Source organism: Sinocyclocheilus anshuiensis, unplaced genomic scaffold (genome assembly GCF_001515605.1).
Source record: "Sinocyclocheilus anshuiensis isolate Anshui unplaced genomic scaffold, SAMN03320099.WGS_v1.1 scaffold63, whole genome shotgun sequence".
Lineage (NCBI taxonomy): Eukaryota > Metazoa > Chordata > Actinopteri > Cypriniformes > Cyprinidae > Sinocyclocheilus > Sinocyclocheilus anshuiensis.
The window spans coordinates 1,246,822-1,265,145 of NW_015552625.1; the positions used below are offsets into that span (position 1 = coordinate 1,246,822).

General features: G+C 36.5%; 2 protein-coding genes across 2 annotated transcripts; both read right to left on the reverse strand.

Moving 5' to 3' along the window:
• Positions 1–2,004: 2,004 nt before the first annotated feature.
• Positions 2,005–8,219, reverse strand: spef1 (sperm flagellar 1). The gene is made up of 7 exons (XM_016457858.1): positions 8,098–8,219; positions 7,738–7,849; positions 7,280–7,430; positions 7,120–7,162; positions 3,637–3,682; positions 3,431–3,527; positions 2,005–2,246 (listed from the first exon to the last, which is right to left on the reverse strand). Exons 1-7 carry the CDS (start codon positions 8,213–8,215, stop codon positions 2,139–2,141), a joined length of 675 nt encoding a protein of 224 aa, XP_016313344.1. The 5' UTR covers positions 8,216–8,219; the 3' UTR covers positions 2,005–2,138.
• A 202-nt stretch (positions 8,220–8,421) lies between these two features.
• LOC107666510 (disintegrin and metalloproteinase domain-containing protein 8-like) lies at positions 8,422–17,716 on the reverse strand. The gene is made up of 26 exons (XM_016457880.1): positions 17,632–17,716; positions 17,411–17,514; positions 17,233–17,306; positions 17,045–17,123; positions 16,888–16,964; positions 16,507–16,608; positions 15,843–15,930; positions 15,372–15,437; positions 15,214–15,282; positions 14,940–15,109; positions 14,670–14,751; positions 14,406–14,539; positions 14,102–14,279; positions 13,384–13,473; positions 13,068–13,263; positions 11,804–11,870; positions 11,539–11,707; positions 11,383–11,460; positions 11,059–11,143; positions 10,843–10,960; positions 10,562–10,745; positions 10,413–10,448; positions 10,268–10,324; positions 9,587–9,658; positions 9,409–9,483; positions 8,422–9,237 (listed from the first exon to the last, which is right to left on the reverse strand). The coding sequence occupies exons 1-26, from the start codon at positions 17,681–17,683 to the stop codon at positions 9,193–9,195; spliced, it is 2,547 nt and encodes an 848-aa protein (XP_016313366.1). The 5' UTR covers positions 17,684–17,716; the 3' UTR covers positions 8,422–9,192.
• Between the last annotated feature and the right edge of the window lie 608 nt (positions 17,717–18,324).

The following is an 18,324-nucleotide window of genomic DNA, read 5'->3' on the forward strand; positions in this document are numbered from 1 at the left end:
ATTTTAGGGGGGCGTGGCAGAGTCTTAACTTTGATAAAGAATATCTCTTTGGTTTTGAGACTTTAGCAACTTCAGGGATCTTATCTATGCACAATCAGCTTGTAACACTCCAAAGAGAAAGGAAAACTTGAAATCGGAAAACTTGAAATCGCATCATATGACCCCTTTTAAAATGAAACATTTGTTATAGACCAGAGGGAGTACCACACTCATTCTCACTTTATGAGAACAACTCCCGTTCCAGACGTTCTCACAGTGTGCTTCATATGTTGTCTGCATGCTGAGGGACTCAGGCATGCTTTTGACTGTAATTCATTGTGACTCAGAGAGCTTTAATGCTGCTTTACCACCCAAAGATCCAACCCCCAAGTTCTGCTGGTCTCTTTCCAAGATCTCAGCTTGAGTCATCAGGGAGCTCTGAGAACTTTATGGACACATGTGAAATACTCAGGAGTATCAGCTTCTTATAATTATTTCCCATATGAAACATATCTCTTTCAGGATATATATTCAACCAATCATAAGAAATCATTCATAATTCATAATAATCTCTTACATATAGACAGAGAAAGCTTTTTACCGTTCTCAACTTTACTTCAGAAATGTTTACATTTGGTCTGAGGTTTCCACATGGGGTTGATGTTAGCATAAACACATGCCTCACGGGAGAGACATAAAGTGATTGCAAATACTGTTCCAAAAATGGCTTTGTGAACTCCTCTGGCCAAAAGAGCAGAGACAGGATGAGTGGCTGCAACTCTGCTGGAGCCATATCTGCATTGTTGAAGGAAAGCCCCAAATTACAGGTCTCCCCTTTGATGACTTTATGATAAAGAATAACTTGTGGTGAAAACAGGGAGCTGTTTATATCCCCCCAATACAGAGAATGTGATGTGTTAGTACCCCTGCACACATTGAACTCAAAACTTTCTCGTTAGTCTAAAAACAGCTTATACTGAAACCAATCTGCCAAAACGACAGGTTTTGGAATGTGACACTTTATGATGTAATATGTGGCTAAACACCACATCCGAAGTAGATAAACGCCTGCTTCTACATCACTGCTTGTTTAGCCCCGCCCACCGATTCACACATGTAGTGTAGATAACGAGAGAGACAAATGCAGGTCTACGCAGAAACCAAACGATAAACTTTATTTGATGAACTTTATATTTAATGAAGTGCCAGACCACATCAGTAAGAACTTGGTCCTCTGTTTACTTCATTTTTACTGTGGATTCATTTACAAACAAGGCACAATTCAACGCAAGATTATCAGAACGATTGAAACTAGAAGACAATGCTGTGCCAACTATATTGGATCCGATGTCGCACCACTCAAGTGCAACTGTTTTCATTATGTGATCACTTTTGCTTTGTCTATTATTACAGATCGTTTGATATGTACTGAGTATTTATGCATTTTTAACCTAAATCACAGCAGCGTCCATCTATGAAGGATGTAGGCTGTCAAAAATACACAACTGTTAGCCAATCATAGCAGTGGGCAGTCTTCAATCCGCCATGCCTATTCAAACAGAGCGTTCTGATGAGAGGGGTTAAAACCAGGACAGAGAATAGCCAATGACTTCTAAATTACTTTTTTTTTTTTTTTTTTGGTGTAAAAATCTTGATAACATTATAAGTGGACCTCAGATAACAGTACAATTAACAGTAAATTCATTTTTTAAACTGAATCTACTGGAAAGCTCTAGAAAATGATGTTCTAAGATTTTAAAAATCACAATACTGTCACATCATAGTGACTATAAATAATGTTCAATAATTCTACATGAAATGGAAACACTATCATAGTAATTGCAGTTACTGTTCAGAGTAAACTAAATCATCCATAGAATTGTTGAAATCTCCCCAGGAATAAAGACTTTACTGCCAAAGTTTGGTGGGCTCCAGTGTACATAAACTCCTGTAGATGGTCTCAGCTTATACAATATGCTAGTTATTGACATCAGTGCTTCTATTCTGAGTGCTCTAACAATCACAGGTCAGAAAACAGGTGAGGAAAATGAGATGATTTCATATCTCTGTAACAGTTTATTATGAGTCTTAAGTATGCATATAGTATGCTTTTCCTGAAATCAAATTCCTGATGGTGGATCTAGATGTTAATAATGAGATCACGAGTTGTGTGCCTTATATCGCTCTAAGTGCTTTGTCAAGTCCTCGATGCGTAGATCCTTAAGATTCACAAGATGCTGCAATCGGTCTACCTTAATCTGTAAAATCTGGAGCAAAGAAAAAACATTTAATGTACATGATATTCAACAGCGGTTGTAGGTTTATGATATAATGCCTGCAAACCAAAGGCTTTACAGCGTCACAAAAGAACAAATGGAAGTTTACTGTCACAATCATTCTGTAGAATTGTCATTTCCTTCCATAGAATTTTTGATGACTATTTGATGCATAAATTGATAATTTTTTTCATAAAATAGAGCAGTTACTGAATATCTTTTTTTAATTGAAATGCAAAAAGTTGAAATTATTAATATTCAAGCATTTAAATGTGTTGCTGCAACCTTAAAACTGTCTCACTAACTGTCAAGTGACAAATATCACAGCTGCTGAACTCATAATGACTCATTTAACAATCTTGCAATTTCTTTTTAACCACATTTGCAACAGTGACAGGAAGCATGTCAAAGAACTTGTGATCTGCAGCCCTTGACCACTTGCCAGGAGAACAGCACAGGAAAGACAAATTTCCTTTTGCATTGTATGCAAAAAGTGCTGAAACTGATTAGTTTTTGCGATTTGCAAGTCATAAGATTTAACATTTTTAAAGAATATCTGCCTTTTTCAAAGATCTTATGCAAGAAATAAAGATTTCAAATGAATTTATACTAATTCTTATGTACATTACAGTCACAATTAAACAGATCTTTTCTTCTGTATTGTGATGCAAGTCTTTGTCATTGTGATGACATGCAAGTCTAATGCACTGTAAGAAAGAAAATGTAGGACGGGGACATGGTACTATTCATAAGTTGTAGATGTAGATGAATGCAAGCTTGCAGGGGATTTAAGTGGACTAAATGACTGGAGAAACCCAGCATACATCAGGAGAGAGAGGTCATTTCACAAAAACATTGAATGATGATATTTTTATTTTACTATAAAATGATTATTGTATTATAAAATAATACAAAATAACATGCATTGATGTATTTTGCACAATAACATCAATAACATGCATTTAGAAAACAGATTTAATTTCATGCCAACTTTAAAGGTGCAGTGTTTCGAAATTGCAAAAAAAAAAAAAAAAGACTTTGAATACAGTTTGCATTGCAATGCTGAAAACACCAGATAGCAACAGTGCTTACACTTTTCTGGGAACTCAACCAATAAACTTGTCTCTGCATATTAAACTGGAAAAGGAGAAAGCATTTTAACATCAAAACCTTACCTCTACAGTCTCCTGTAAAGCCAAAATTACTTGCTCCTTTTCCTCCAAGAGCAAACGGACACCTGGATCCACATTTGGTCTCAAGGCTGCAGCAGCACTACACAAGATTTCCAATAAGTCCATTATAAATGTGTATTTTTAGGTCTACATGAAAGACTTCATGAACCTCAGAAAGTCCTTTTCACATCACAGTTTATCACTCATACCTTACTTTGTCTTTCTTCTTCACAGTGGCTGGATTGGTATGAGGGGCTTCAGAGAAAACAGAGAACGGGATTAAGAAATATTTAAAAAAAAAAAATAAACATCTTTCTTTTAAACATTTTATATTTAACAAAGGGAAATGTGTTGTACAAATGTGTCTTCGGGGACAGCCTAAAACTGAGGTGCCGGGTCTTGGCATAGACAGCGGATTCAGGATCCCTCCAGGCTAAATTCAGGCACTGAGACTTTACTCTCACGATACCCTGAATCAATTTCCTCTAGCTGAGTGGTACTCCCCCATACTTTAAGATTTTTAAGCTCATGAGAACTGCTTAACCAGGAAGGCTAAACTAATTAGACTCCATTTGAACCCATTAAACAAAATAAGGTCAAAAAGACACATTGACAGGGCACCAGACTATAACTATGGAGCGGGAGAGTTTTATTTGGCTCTAAGCTCTGAATCATCAACACCAGCTGTGCTTCACCTTATAAACATCCCATTAAAGATAAAATAACAAGTTAAAATTGAACAACATCTACAGGAAAAAGCACAGGACTCCTGTTTCTTTAATAGAAATGGTCTGCACTTCGATAATATGATATATCAGAAACAATCTCTCTGGTCTAATAATAGACTTAATAATCTACTGTTTGCTTGAGTTTTCTGTGGACGAAAAGGGCTTTTAGCCACACGCTTTGAGCCTGTTGGAAGTGATAAGGGCTATCTAGTGAATGGAGCTGATGGACGCAGGACCTTTTCTATCATGAAAAGAGGGAGTTGGACCTGAAACCAGATGATGTCTCAACTAAGACGCCATGATGATGAGGTGTGGGATTTGGAGAGTTGACCTATCTGGCCCCTTCTATGTAATGTTAAGAGTGCTGATAATGCAGTGCATTTGCCCTATTTCCAAACACAGCTGACCATTTTGTTAGTCCATTTTAATATACATAGAGGAAAAGTAAATTTGACCAACTTTTTCCAAAAGCTTTTTATTTTGCTGCAGATTATTAAACCTTTACGCTGCCTCAGAAGGTACCTTTATTCGCAAACATTGCCTGCAAAGTCATTGCCTTATAGGGCAGCAAGGTAAAAAGTCAGCTGCCTAAGCTTTTGGACGAAGCCATACAATGAAATTTAGTGCAGTCCAGTGGGGTTTTGTTTACTGTATGGGCAAAAGCAGTTTCTTTAAAATATCTTCTTTGGTGTCCCACAGAAGAAATAAACTCATACAGAATGAAAGTGTGTAAATGATAACAGTAATGTTTTTGGGTGAACTAACCAGAAGGTCTGAGCACACAAAGCCTCACAGACACATGACATGACCATCACAAAACACGCATCTTCGTACTTGCGACACTTACAGTAACTTGCTAATCTTGTTTGGTTTACAGTTAGGCAAGGGCTGTGTTTTCTTAATATTGTAACAGTCAGACTATTTATGACCACAAACCTAGGCCTGCACGATTAATCGTTTGTAAACCGAAATCGCGATTTGAATGGGTGCGGTTTTCAAATCGCAAGAGCTGCGATTATTTCGATGAAGGACTATCAAATATGTAACAAGCATCTACGTAGTTTTTGACAGTTTCCTTCATGCGCATTTTACTTTGATGCATAGTTTAACCAATAGGGGGCATTTTAACACTGCACGTGCTGACTGAACCATCAAATAACGCCATTTGGAAAAGATAAGCGCGAGCGGGAGGCGCAGATCAACTTCCCAACAAAGTGTGTCTGCAGAAGAGCAAAGTCCTGCAGACAACTTGGTACCTAAACAAAAAAGCACCGCATATGTTTGGAATTATTTTGGATTTCGACGTTCTGATGTACTTCAAAGGCAAGTACTTTGTAAAACCTGCCGAACGTCTGTGTCGACCTCGCGAGGCAACACAACCAACCTGTATCAGCACCTGCAGAAGTATCACAGACAAATCTATGATGAATGCATGGCCAAAAGGCCCACCGATGAACACACTCAGTCACAACCACCGCGACTGACATCCAAGCAAACTTCAATTGCTCAAGCGTTATAAAGTGGCACACACTGGTGCAGTCTGTCTCGTATTTTCTTTATGACCGCGAAAAGAACTAAAATACTTTATCAGTTTTGATTGTACCGATAAGAATACGGTATCGTTTGAAACTGCAAAGGGTCTACTTTTATTTGTGTATAGTCATAATAACAAAACAATGTGTTTTTGAAAAAAATAAAAAACAATAAACGGTGCGTTCTCCGCCGTCTCGGTCTGTCACCTCTCTTCACAGACACGTAAATAAAACAGCCTGAATCTCAGCGAATACTTGCCTCAAAGACATGAGAAATACATGTATAGAAAGCATGAAATGTCTACCTTTAAATTAACTAAGTCACGTCCAAAACAAATATTCTCTGTTAAAGTAATACATATGAAACATACGCGATGTCCAGTTTTCCCGTCTTAACTCATTATACCTAATGCCGAGTTCACACTGCACGATTTTCAAACTCGTCGGATCGCCGTTGTTTTCACACTGCGTGACTATCTGGGGTAGCATTCAGTTGCTGCTGTGTTCACATTGCACGATGGATCGGCGAAAGGAGGTTACACTGAACGAGCACCGATTTGCCTCCGATGTCGGGCATTTGTCGGTGATTTTTAATGACTTACAAATTAGTTTTTCACTAACCATGCATAAACATTGTACATGTTTGTGTTTTAGAGAAAACAACGTTTATGCGTGGTTAGTGGAAAAACTAACATTTTTAAGTCACTGAAATAAGGCCATAAACACATACAGAATATTTGTTCACAAGACTTTTGAGAACTGGATGTGGTAGACTAGAGTTTTTGCTACAAAATGATGTGAAAATCACCCTGTTCACTCGCTCACAGAAAATAATATGTTGATTTAACGTTTGTAAAATATGTTTTGTGGTAGAATGCTTTAGTTTCTCTCCCTCCATTTAAAAGTCCAGGTCACCAAAACTTAGAAGATCCAAAAAGGTGTTGTAAAATGAATCCATATGAATCGATCACATCTCTTCACAAGACAAGGATTTGTTTTATGATGCCTTTATTACCTTTTTGGAGTTTGGTGACCTCAACTTTCAATGGAAGAACAGAAACCAGTTAAGTTTCATTAAAAATATTTTAATTCGGTTTACAGAACTATCCAAAGTCTAATGGAACATTATTAGGGTGATTAAACTATTTCATTTTTGGAGAACTATCCCTTTAACTTACAGAACACTAAAATACATTGAATTGCAGAGGGACTGTTTCATAAAAACAGTCTTAATGAACCTAGACTCACAGCCAGAGTCAGTGTCTTCTACCAAAGCACACCACACCCCAGGGGGTCCTTGGCAGGCCCTCCCCCATCCACTACTGGGCAATGGTCTCCTTGTCATATCTCCTCAAGATGACCTTCACTGCCCTACTGTAGCTTATAACCAATGGGAACCTAAATCCACATTTCCATGTTTTACAGTATTTACCTGATCTCGACTGTCCAGTTGTAGTGCTGTAATATTCCAAGTCCTGTAAAAAAGAATAAGGCAGGGTTAAATTACTGATCATTCAACCATTATAAGGAAAGAGGTAATGATATCGAAAGAAAGATGCTGTAGCAATGCAAATGCAAATACACAGACCCACCAGTGTGCCATCTAATTGTTTTCCTGCCCGTTTCTCCTGTATCTTCTCTCTCAGAGAGCAAAGGACTGGTTCGATGTAGCCTGCTGTGCTGAGTACAATATTCTTCACCGTCTCTTCAGGTATATGGAAGTTCAGCTTGGAGAAAACTTTTCTGAAACGAGAACATCATGCACTTGTGTGTTGTTCAATTCTAGACAAACATAAAAGATGTTTATTTGGTAGAAAACTGCTGTCTATTTCCCCCACTGCTCTACATATGCTGTCTAGGTAGACAACTCACTAGATTTTTAGACCCAACCAGTGTTAACAGTTCAGCTGGAGATCCCAGTGTTGTTGCTGAGGTGTAATGTCACATTCCTGCAATCCCCCGGGGAATGTATCAAGCGACACGAGGGGGTCAGATAAGCAGTGCGGTGTTTGCATTACTGTCTGCGTGGAGAACAAATAAATATACTTGCCTGTTCAGGGTGCTCCAGTTACTCTGCTTCTGTTGCGCGGAATGCGCGGCCGTGTAATTGTGCAGCTCCACCAGCTTAGGGAAGAAATGCTTCACTACCTCTGCAGTCATAACTGCTTATGGAAATCGTTAAAATACTCAATGACAACACTGAACTTAGTAAAATGTTATATAGCTAATTATATTATGGTTTTGAATGGCATACTATACTAAGTATAATATTATATTACAATTATAAAGTATTTAGGATATTTACTTTCATATAACTCAAATGCAGGGCAACACTGCTAAAAAGGTCAACAAATATAATGAATAGTTAATTAGCTAGCGGTTTTGATTGTTTCTTGTAGGAATTAAATACCTCCATCGCTAAAATCTCTTGTTATATTCCGTTTGGGTCTGGAGAGTGGTATCTTGTCTATCCACGCGTAGAGGTCTTGCAAAGTTTCTTCGTCTAATTGTTTAGGCCCGTCCATCATTTGAAACAAGCTTCTGCGTGACTAAAACCCGCAACTATCTCAACGGTACAAGCATTAGTATTGAGTGTTTGAATCGTTACTAGGCAACGAAAATACAGGGCGCTGTGGAGGTCATACACGTGTGACGGCGATTCAAATATATGGGCATAAACCAAATAAACTGATTAAAAGAGAAATGTGAAAAACTTTATTATAGTTAAAAAAAAAAACATTCTCATATTTAAAGAGTAAAATCAGACCAGCTGAGATCATTGCACGTTTTGAATTTAAATATTTGCTGGGCAAAAAAATGTTTGCCTTTGTCTGAGTGCAAAAACCACAAGGATCACAACCAGACAACAAAGAAGATGTAAGAAACTTGTAAATAAGGCAAATGACTAAAGTAAGGTCGGATTATGCTTCAGAGAGGCCATATGGCACAAGCCTTTTTACAGGTCCCCTCTTGAAATTTCAAAAGGTAAATAACAAGAAATTCTACACAAAATAATGAAAAATTAAATCTCAATTACAAGATATAAAATTGCAAATACATAAAAGCTGCATAAACAAGAATGAATGCACCATAATACACTGCAAAAAAACAAAGAGAGACCCTTTGACCCCCCACTTAGGCAACAATGTGATGTGGACTTTAAAGGAGGAACTCTGTAGACTTCCATAGAGACACAATCTGAATGGACTGTAAACAGTTGCAAATAACATTCTTTAAAATTAAAATATAAAATAAATAAACAGAAAAAGAAAGCCAAACTACAATAAAAGAAATTACAAACAAGTAGTACCGAAAGTATAAAGCGATTCCTACAGTGCAAATCTTTCATTCTGTTTTACCTTCTCCTTAACTTCATCTTGTTATTCAGAGCTATACCACAAAAAAACAACAAGCTTTGTTCAGCTCGTAAACTGCTGCCAGTGTTTTGTTAACCAAGGTTCTTCTGAAGCTCCCAATGATTAAGAGTAACTCATATTGTTCCAGATCATCTGGGCTTAGCAGGAGGTTTCAGTGCAACTTTCTGGATTACCTACAGTAAATGCAAAAGAGCTTTTAAAACACCAACATTTATTCACACAACTAGACTGTCAAGCAGTTTGAATAAATTAGCATTAACAATGTCATTTTTCAGAGAATTGACAGTGTATTTTATAGTTTATATGTGAACTGCTGAATGCAAAGCAATAAAACCTTACAACACCTGAGGTGGAGTGAATGCTGGCTGCATCCCAGTGGGCTTCACAGGAGGCACTGGAGGTGGTTTTGATTTTGTCACCTATCAGTGCATACAAAGAATGGTTGATAGTATTGAATGGCATTTATGTGAGATGGTGTGCTTTCTGTTGACTAAATTATTCAAGTAAACAATTGCCTCTTACAGGTTTAGATGCCAGTGGTGGCAATGGTCTTGATGGAGGAAGTGGTTTAGTTGGTGGAAGTAGGGGATTTGCCTGAAACAAAATTTAGACATAAGAAATGACACAATGCTCTTTAGTCTCACTGAATTTTCAAGTCACCTCTGTTTTATGTCACCTCTGTAATAAGCTTAGAGTCATTAAAAGTAACCAACATTAAAATGAAAATTATACCTAATTATACAGTATATTCTCATTCAAAAGTTTGGGATTGGTACATTTTGTAGAAATCTGTTGTACTCAACATAGGCTGCATTTATTTGATAAAATGCAGTAAAAAGTATTATATTGTGAAATATTACTACAAATTAAATCAACTGTTTCCTATTTAAATATATTTGAAAAGGTAATTTAATCCTGTGATGATCCTTCAGAAATAAGTCTGCTATCAATCTACAGAAATCAAGAACTAATGCTGATTTAGTGCTCAAGAAACATTTCTTATTATTATCTGTTTTCAAAACTTTTGTGCTGCTTAATATTTTGGTGGAAATCATGTGTTTTTTTCAGGATGAATAGAAAATTCATTTATGATATTATAAATGTCTTTATACTGTCTCTTTTGATCAATTTAATGCATCCTTGCTGAATAAAGTATTTATTTATGAATGGTAGTAGTGCATTTTAAGATCCTCTGTGCCTCACCTGAACAGGATGAATGTTTCTGGAAATACCAGGAGGTGGGACAGAAGGCTTCACAATCTAATAGAATATGGACATACATTTTTATTTGTGTTAAAACAGTTTTAGATTGAAATAATTACATGCATTTTTAGAGAGGATAAACTACCTGTTCTGTCCTAGTTTGTGGTGCATCCTTTGGAGGCTGTGCATAGTGAGAAATAAGTGGTAGAAAGATTAAGTCTTTGATCCTAAAATGGACTTTTAATATAAGCACAAATTGAACAGCCCATTTCAAGACTAAATTAATGACTTTACCATTGGTGCTGGTCTAGAGGGTGTAGCTGGAGAATAGAGAGGTGTGCAGGCCAGAGTAGTGGATGACTCAAGGAAAGTTGGTTGACTTATGCGTGATTGTGTGAATCTGGGGCTGTTCTTTGCACTTCCTGGTTGGAATGCCGGATTACACTGGCCTGAGGAAGTGTGGATGTCCTTCAAAGACCTTTTTTCGAATAGAATGTATTTCATTAATAGAACAGTAATTGAAATGACAACAGAAATTGATAGTTCATGATTGTCAGCTGCATAACAGATCCTACCTTTTCTTTCTAACTTCTGTTATTTTGTTCCTGTGACACACAAGTGCTCCAATAATAATGATCAATCCAAGAACGACTACAGATGCAGTCACACCAATTATCACAGATTCTTTTCTCACTGTAAAGGTACACATTTGACATGGCTCAGAATTAGTTTTGTATGGTCAATGACTGAATTACGTGAAGTTATAAAGATATAGTAAGGATGTGGTTTACTTTTTTGACGTTCTGAGAATTGAACATCACAATAGGGTGGTGCCCAGCCTGGATCACAGTGACACTTCCTCTCATGGTTACACACCTTTAAAATATAAATCAGTAGTATGTTTACACGTTTTTATGCTTTTAAATGCAAATTCAAAATGGACATTAAATACTAGGATGCATAGTTTTAGCACATACAAGCAATATGACTTTCACAATATCACAGAATGACAAATATTGCATTCAATAATGTTTTTCTTAAAAAAAGAGAGAAAAAACATAAAATTTGTTATAAAAGTAATAGAAAAATGGAAATGAAAAAAGAAAATCACACACCCCACGATTGTTGCATTTATCAGAGCAGTCCTCTGTGCCGTATATACTAATGTCTTGGCAAAGGTTGTGGTAACACACCTGTTGGTTATAAAAAAAAATCTAAATAAAGGTTTCATACACTTTTTGTAAGGCAATATACATTAATTATTTACTTGCCTTATTAATGCCACATTTGGTGCCTGCTGGAACCATCCCTAAGTCATCTGTGGGCGAGGAATCCACAGCTATGTAGCAGGTTCTCGAATGAATAGTTACTGTTGATTTTGTATTGGTTATGGGAAAAGGATTCCCACCATAACAGTATATTTTCCCACACATCATGTGCCTGTAGGATTCAGAATACCATTGTGTCATTAGAGAACAATGTACAAAATACTATTTTTAGTCTTCAGCCATCAAAGAAAAGTTACGTTACACTTACTCAGCACTCTTGGAGGTTCTGTCAAATACATTATAACGAAAGCAGGTGTCAGCATCCACTTCAGCATCTAAACATGTACAAGATATTGATGTTAAAATATTAATATGCAGGTGCATCTCAATAAATTAGAATGTCGTGGAAAAGTAACCACAGACAACGTCAGGGGCGTCTTACCTGGGCTAAGGAGAAGAAGAACTGTTAAAATGCAGTATTAAACAGTATGTGCACTGTTGCACAGTGGTCCAAAGTCCTCTTTTCAGATGAGATCAAGTTTTGTATTTCATTTGGAAACCAAGGTCCTAGAGTCTGGAGGAAGGGTGGAGAAGCTCATAGCCCAAGTTGCTTGAAGTCCAGTGTTAAGTTTCCACAGTCTGTGATGATTTGGGGTGCAATGTCATCTGCTGGTGTTGGTCCATTGTGTTTTTTGAAAACCAACGTCACTGCACCCGTTTACCAAGAAATTTTGGAGCACTTCATGCTTCCTTCTGCTGACCAGCTTTTTGAAGATGCTGATTTCATTTTCCAGCAGGATTTGGCACCTGCCCACACTGCCAAAAGTACCAAAAGTTGGTTGAATGACCATGGTGTTGGTGTGCTTGACTGGCCAGCAAACTCACCAGACCTGAACCCCATAGAGAATCTATGGGGTATTGTCAAGAGGAAAATGAGAAACAAGAGACCAAAAAATGCAGATGAGCTGAAGGCCACTGTCAAAGAAACCTGGGCTTCCATACCACCTCAGCAGTGCCACAAACTGATCACCTCCATGCCACGCCGAATTGAGGCAGTAATTAAAGCAAAAGGAGCCCCTACCAAGTATTGAGTACATGTACAGTAAATGAACATACTTTCCAGAAGGCCAACAATTCACTAAAAATGTTTTTTTTATTGGTCTTATGAAGTATTCTAATTTGTTGAGATAGTGAATTGGTGGGTTTTTGTTAAATGTGAGCCAAAATCATCACAATTAAAAGAACCAAAGACTTAAATTACTTCAGTCTGTGTGCATTGAATTTATTTAATACACGAGTTTCACAATTTGAGTTGAATTACTGAAATAAATGAACTTTTCCATGACATTCTAATTTATTGAGATGCACCTATATATATTTTTTATTTTCCTAAATTGCTGTATGAAACTTTATTTTACAAAAAACATTAATTTAACAAAAAAGCTGTAAAGATTTTGTGTTAAAATGTTTGTAAAAGGATAAAAGAGGACCCATAAAGCAGTGTATGAGCAATGGCTCAGTAAGAATATTACCTGATCCCCACAGCATCTTGCAGTGCTCCTTATGTGTAGGACATTGTCCATTGTAACAGTAGCCCTGATTATAATTGCAAGGGAGTCCATTCATCTTATATTCATCTTCAGGACAGAAGGCTGACTCTCCTGTACAGTACTCGTCCAAATCACAGTCGTGAGCACTCTTTCTGCATAGGCTATCGGAATGTTTCAGCTACAAGGGAGGATTAACCAAACAGATTAAGGCAATAATCTACTTTTACATGTATTTTCAGTCCAATAACAACTTTAGTATGGTCTTCCTGTGGAGCCTGGTAGGCAGCTTTGCTGATACCTGGCAATTGTGGCAGCACTCTCCATGTGCACAGTGGGCACCTTCGGTCAGTCGACATGTGGTGGCATTGCAGCAGGGATTGTTACATTCCTAAAATTTAACATTTAAAAAAAAAAAATGTGAAAAAAAAAAGAAGAATGTTTATCCAGAATACACTATCATTCAAAAGTCTGGGGCCTGTATTCTGGCTTGCGACCAATATTTTGTCTTTAAAAAACTATAATTGAGATCAGTAAGATTTTTTAAAGAAATTGATACTTTTATCCAGCAAGGACACATTAAATTTATCAAAATTGAAGACACAACCTTCTATGAACCTTCTATTCATCAAAGAATAAATTGAAATAAAAATAAAACATTAAGCAGCAAAACTATTTTCAAGATTGATAATAATAAGAAATGTTTCCCAAGCAGCAAATCAGCATATGAGAATGATTTCTAAAGGGTCATGTGACACTGAAGACTGGAGTAATGACTGCTGAAAATTCAGCTTTGCCATCACAGGAATAAATTACAACAGTTATTTTAAATTGTAATCATGGTTATTTTAAATTTAAATATTTCGCAATAAGTTATAATAACATTACAGAACATTACTGTTTTTGCTGTATTCTTACTGACTGTATATAGTCAAATACACAACTCTATTTTAGTCATACTTTAACTAAGAAGCCAAAGTTGCATCAACTGGGAAATTTTATAAACTAACATGTCACACCTCAACAGTTCCGCAGTCACATTCCTCGCCTTTTTCAACAAAAGCATTTCCACAAACTGGGCCTCCATATAGTTCACCCTCATTTGGCACATCTAGTAGACAGCTGGTGTCATAGCTCTGCAAAAACTCCTTTAAGGACGATTGACTGCAAGTACTAAAGGAATCAGGGTAAACATACCTGTTGGAAAAGTATGTAAGAAATGTTATGGTCTGTGAAAAAACAGCAGAAAAATACAATAGTTGCCTATCTCTTGTGCCATTGCATAAATGTATGCTAAACAAAAGTAGTTTCAATCAGCCTCACCCAATGGTGTCTGACATAACGCAGCCCTTGTCAGAGGAGCATGCACAGTTTGAATCATCATGTGACATGCCCAGATTATGTCCCATTTCATGGGCAATGGTAGAAGCCACTGCAATGGGATTTTTATTATGGTCCTTTGTAAAGAAAAAAAATATCAAATGTCATTATATTATTCACCACAACCAAAGTTTTCTTTCAAACTTTAGAAAAGTACACTTTTTAATCTATTAATTTACATATATAAACATATGCTCATAAAAATACCTCATTCACAGCACCAGAGGATGGAGAGCACATAGCATTCACTGAGGCCAACCCAACTGTTGTTCCTTCAAAATCTACAGCACTGATTAAAAAAATAAGAGAACTTGAGGCATTAAAGGATATTTTCGTTGTTTCACTGTACTATTTTAAAAAATAAAAAATAAATAGTTTTAAAGCTTGTGGTAAGACGCATTTTAAAGTGTTTAGTGTGAGTAAAAATGTGGCATTCACAGCACAGAAACTGATTAAGATGAGCAATCAGTGACTCACGTAACAAAATGGGCATTGTCATGCTTCTTCCTCTTGAGCAGGCTATCTTGACGCCATTGTAAAAATCGTCTCAGAGTAAGATTTGGTATATTGCTGACATCAATCAAGTTTCTATTAGACCAAATCTCAAGTCCAACCAACCTGACACGTATGTTTAAAGGCCGGTAAAGCTGAATGTGAACAACAAAAAATTCTATAAATAATATGTTAAAAATCATTTAGTAATCACCATGCATAACCTGTTAATTAATGAAAGACCAAAGTTGTCTGATACCTTGTCTACATGATTTGCGACCAACATCATTCTTTCTTCAATCTTCTTAAAACTTCCAAACTTGCTGTACTGAAGGAAAATATGTAGATATATTTTAACAATATAAACACAACACATCAGTGCTCAAGATATTTTATCCCATTAAACCAAATTTATACCTCTGTATGATCAACAACCAAAACCATCTCAACAATCCGCTGTCCTCCTCCGGGGGCTTTGTTTTTCTGAAGAGCAGTTGAAATAAAGTTATTGTCATAAAACTGATCATGGTAAACACATTATAAATAAGATGTTGAGGTACAACTTAAACATGCTGCTTAATTATGATACAAGGAGCAAGTACAGGATTTATTTTCTATGTTGGAAACCAACACTAAATAATATATGGTTAAATATATGATCCTAAATATATTTCTCATATAATAAGCTTACATTCCACAATAGATAATTACTTGCTTGAATACATGCCATTAATTAACTGCATAATTCTGCCATATTGACATTACTTTGATAACAAATGACTCTTCATTGTAATGTAGAAACATTCATCTCATGTAAAGCTGTATTGAAACAATATGTATCACAAAAAGCACTATATGAAATGAAATGAATCATTAGAATAGCATTACCATATTTTTGCCTTTATACAGCCCACTAGACTTTGGACCAAGGTTATAGACTGTGTCATTAATGTATCCAAAGGCCCCTTGCTTGGTCCTTAAATGCTCTTGCTTATAAATTACTTAATTGAAGATATGTCACAATAGCAACACTGAATTCAAACTGAATGATTTGCCTCAAATAGCCTATAGGTTTAAATAAATAGCGAAAATGTCTAAAATACACATCGTACCCCTATTTTTGTGCTGCTTTCCCAACAGAAATTATGTCATTTCCTGGAAGATGGTGCCATTAAGGAACCAGGGGCAAGTTCAAACTCAAACCGGTGTGCACCATTTTGCTACGGCTTCCGGTTTGAACGACATGTTTCCTGGAAACGGTGTGCAACGGGGTTTGCTACAATGTAATTAACATCTAAATAAATTCACAAGAGCAAGTATATTGTGTGCACATGTTTATTTACATTAAAGGCAAAATAACTAAATAATATATAATAATAAGAGCACAAATATAGATCTGGAACTTCTTTAAGTCTGTCTAAATATCATTTAGTAATTGCAATGTCTTCTGGTTCATATCCTTTCCTTAGGAAGGTGTGCTAGACATTGATTAATGTAACAAAAATACTATACATATTTATATATTTTGCTATTGTATCCAAAGGCCCCTTGCTTGGTCCTTAAATGCTCTTGCTTATAAATTACATGGTCACCATCCAAAGACTCTTCTAGGGGCTCAATCAAGTAAACTTGATTTTTGACCCTCAGAAACCCTCTAGAGGATGAACAAGATGCAATATTTTAGAGAGGGAGAAATGTAGGAAATATTTGTTGATATTAACTGTACGCACTTAGAAGTAATTTAGTTCACACTATCTAAAGAAACTTATTACAGGCACAGTCCAAGAAATGCAACTCTGAAATATATTTTTTACTGTACACAAAGTGGACTCAGGGTATATATTTAACATATTTTGACACACGTTTTAATGCGTTTAATATTCAATCACATCTATAGTTTACAAAATTTGCTTAAAATTGAATTTTTTCTTACTCCATGCCAGAGCAAAGTCCAACACTGACTGAAGATTCCTCAAAATTATGGACATGTCCCTGATAGTAGCAGTGATCCTAAAGTCAAAAACATAAACAGTTAAGCAGCAACATTCACATACTGTGTCGGACAGAAATACGCTACTGTTTAAACATACAATATTGTCTGAAGACTTTGTCTCTGAAATCCCATCTTTGGTATAATGTGAGAGGGTGTAATGTTTTCCTAAAAGCTCCCTGTTGAAAAAGAAAAAAGAAAGAAAGAAAGTTTAATTAGGCTGGGTATGAATACAGGTTTAGAGCATAAGTTGTTATAGCCTATATTTCTAAATAGTCACATTCTCACATATTTTTGTGCAAAGAAATTGTGAAGTTCCTCCCATCTACCGCCAAATCATATTCAAGTTGTTCAGGATATATCTGAACGGGTGAAAGCAAGCATGCATGAATAAAAGTCAAATCAAGCATCCCAAGAGATGTCAATAGTATTTCAGTTTACAAAACTAGTCTGACAAAGAGCGGACCTTGAGAGAAGAGGCGCTCCTCCTCGCTCGCTCTTTCAGTGCCTGAGGTCGGAGTCGCACCACATCATAGCGCATCACATGAGGTAAAGCTGCCTCAAGATTCTCTAAAGCAGCAGTGAATAAACAAATCATCAGTATGTGTTACCAGTAAATTAAAAACACACCACGCACTGTGACATGATTCGCGCTGTAAAAGAATCCTCATAATGCTGCGCGCTCACCCCATGCATAAACAAAAGAAAGCAGTGATATAAATAATCCAGTGTATCGCATGGTTCACTGTCCTGTGGTTCACTGTCCTGTGGACTCTCTCCGGGACTCGTGGGCTGCTGTGGGAACTCGGCTACTTGAAAGTTCAAGCTCCGCCTCGGTTATCCGGTAAATTAGCAAGAAAAGACTACCTCCTCATCCGGTAACAGCAAACTGGTCACTAATGAGTCACGGTCCTGTAAATGTGTCAGTATTTTTTCATTGTGTAAATGTGGCACAACAATACTTTATATTTCTTTTTTTGTTATAAACTATTTCTAGGCTACATTAGGCCTATGTAGGCTACAAGACAGAATGGAATTTACTTTAGAGCGCTAAGATTTTTGTTTTCTTTTCAACTCTGTAACTAACTAAAGCGAATATTATTTCTGTTCAAATTAATACCTCAAATCCTCATAGAATCCACTGACAGTAGGTTAAGATGGGGGAAGATGCACCTCTAAGGAGAATGTGCAGTTACCAAATGTAGCAAGTTTAGCATGTACAGGATGATACATCAACCACTGTGGTATTAAGGGAAATTATAAAGGTGTCACAGAACAAAATGTAAAATTATTCATAAAGGCCCACTACCAAGGTAAGATGGCACCCCGTCTGGGGCAAGAAGCCTTTAGGCTAAACTTTTGCAGAATGTATAAATTACT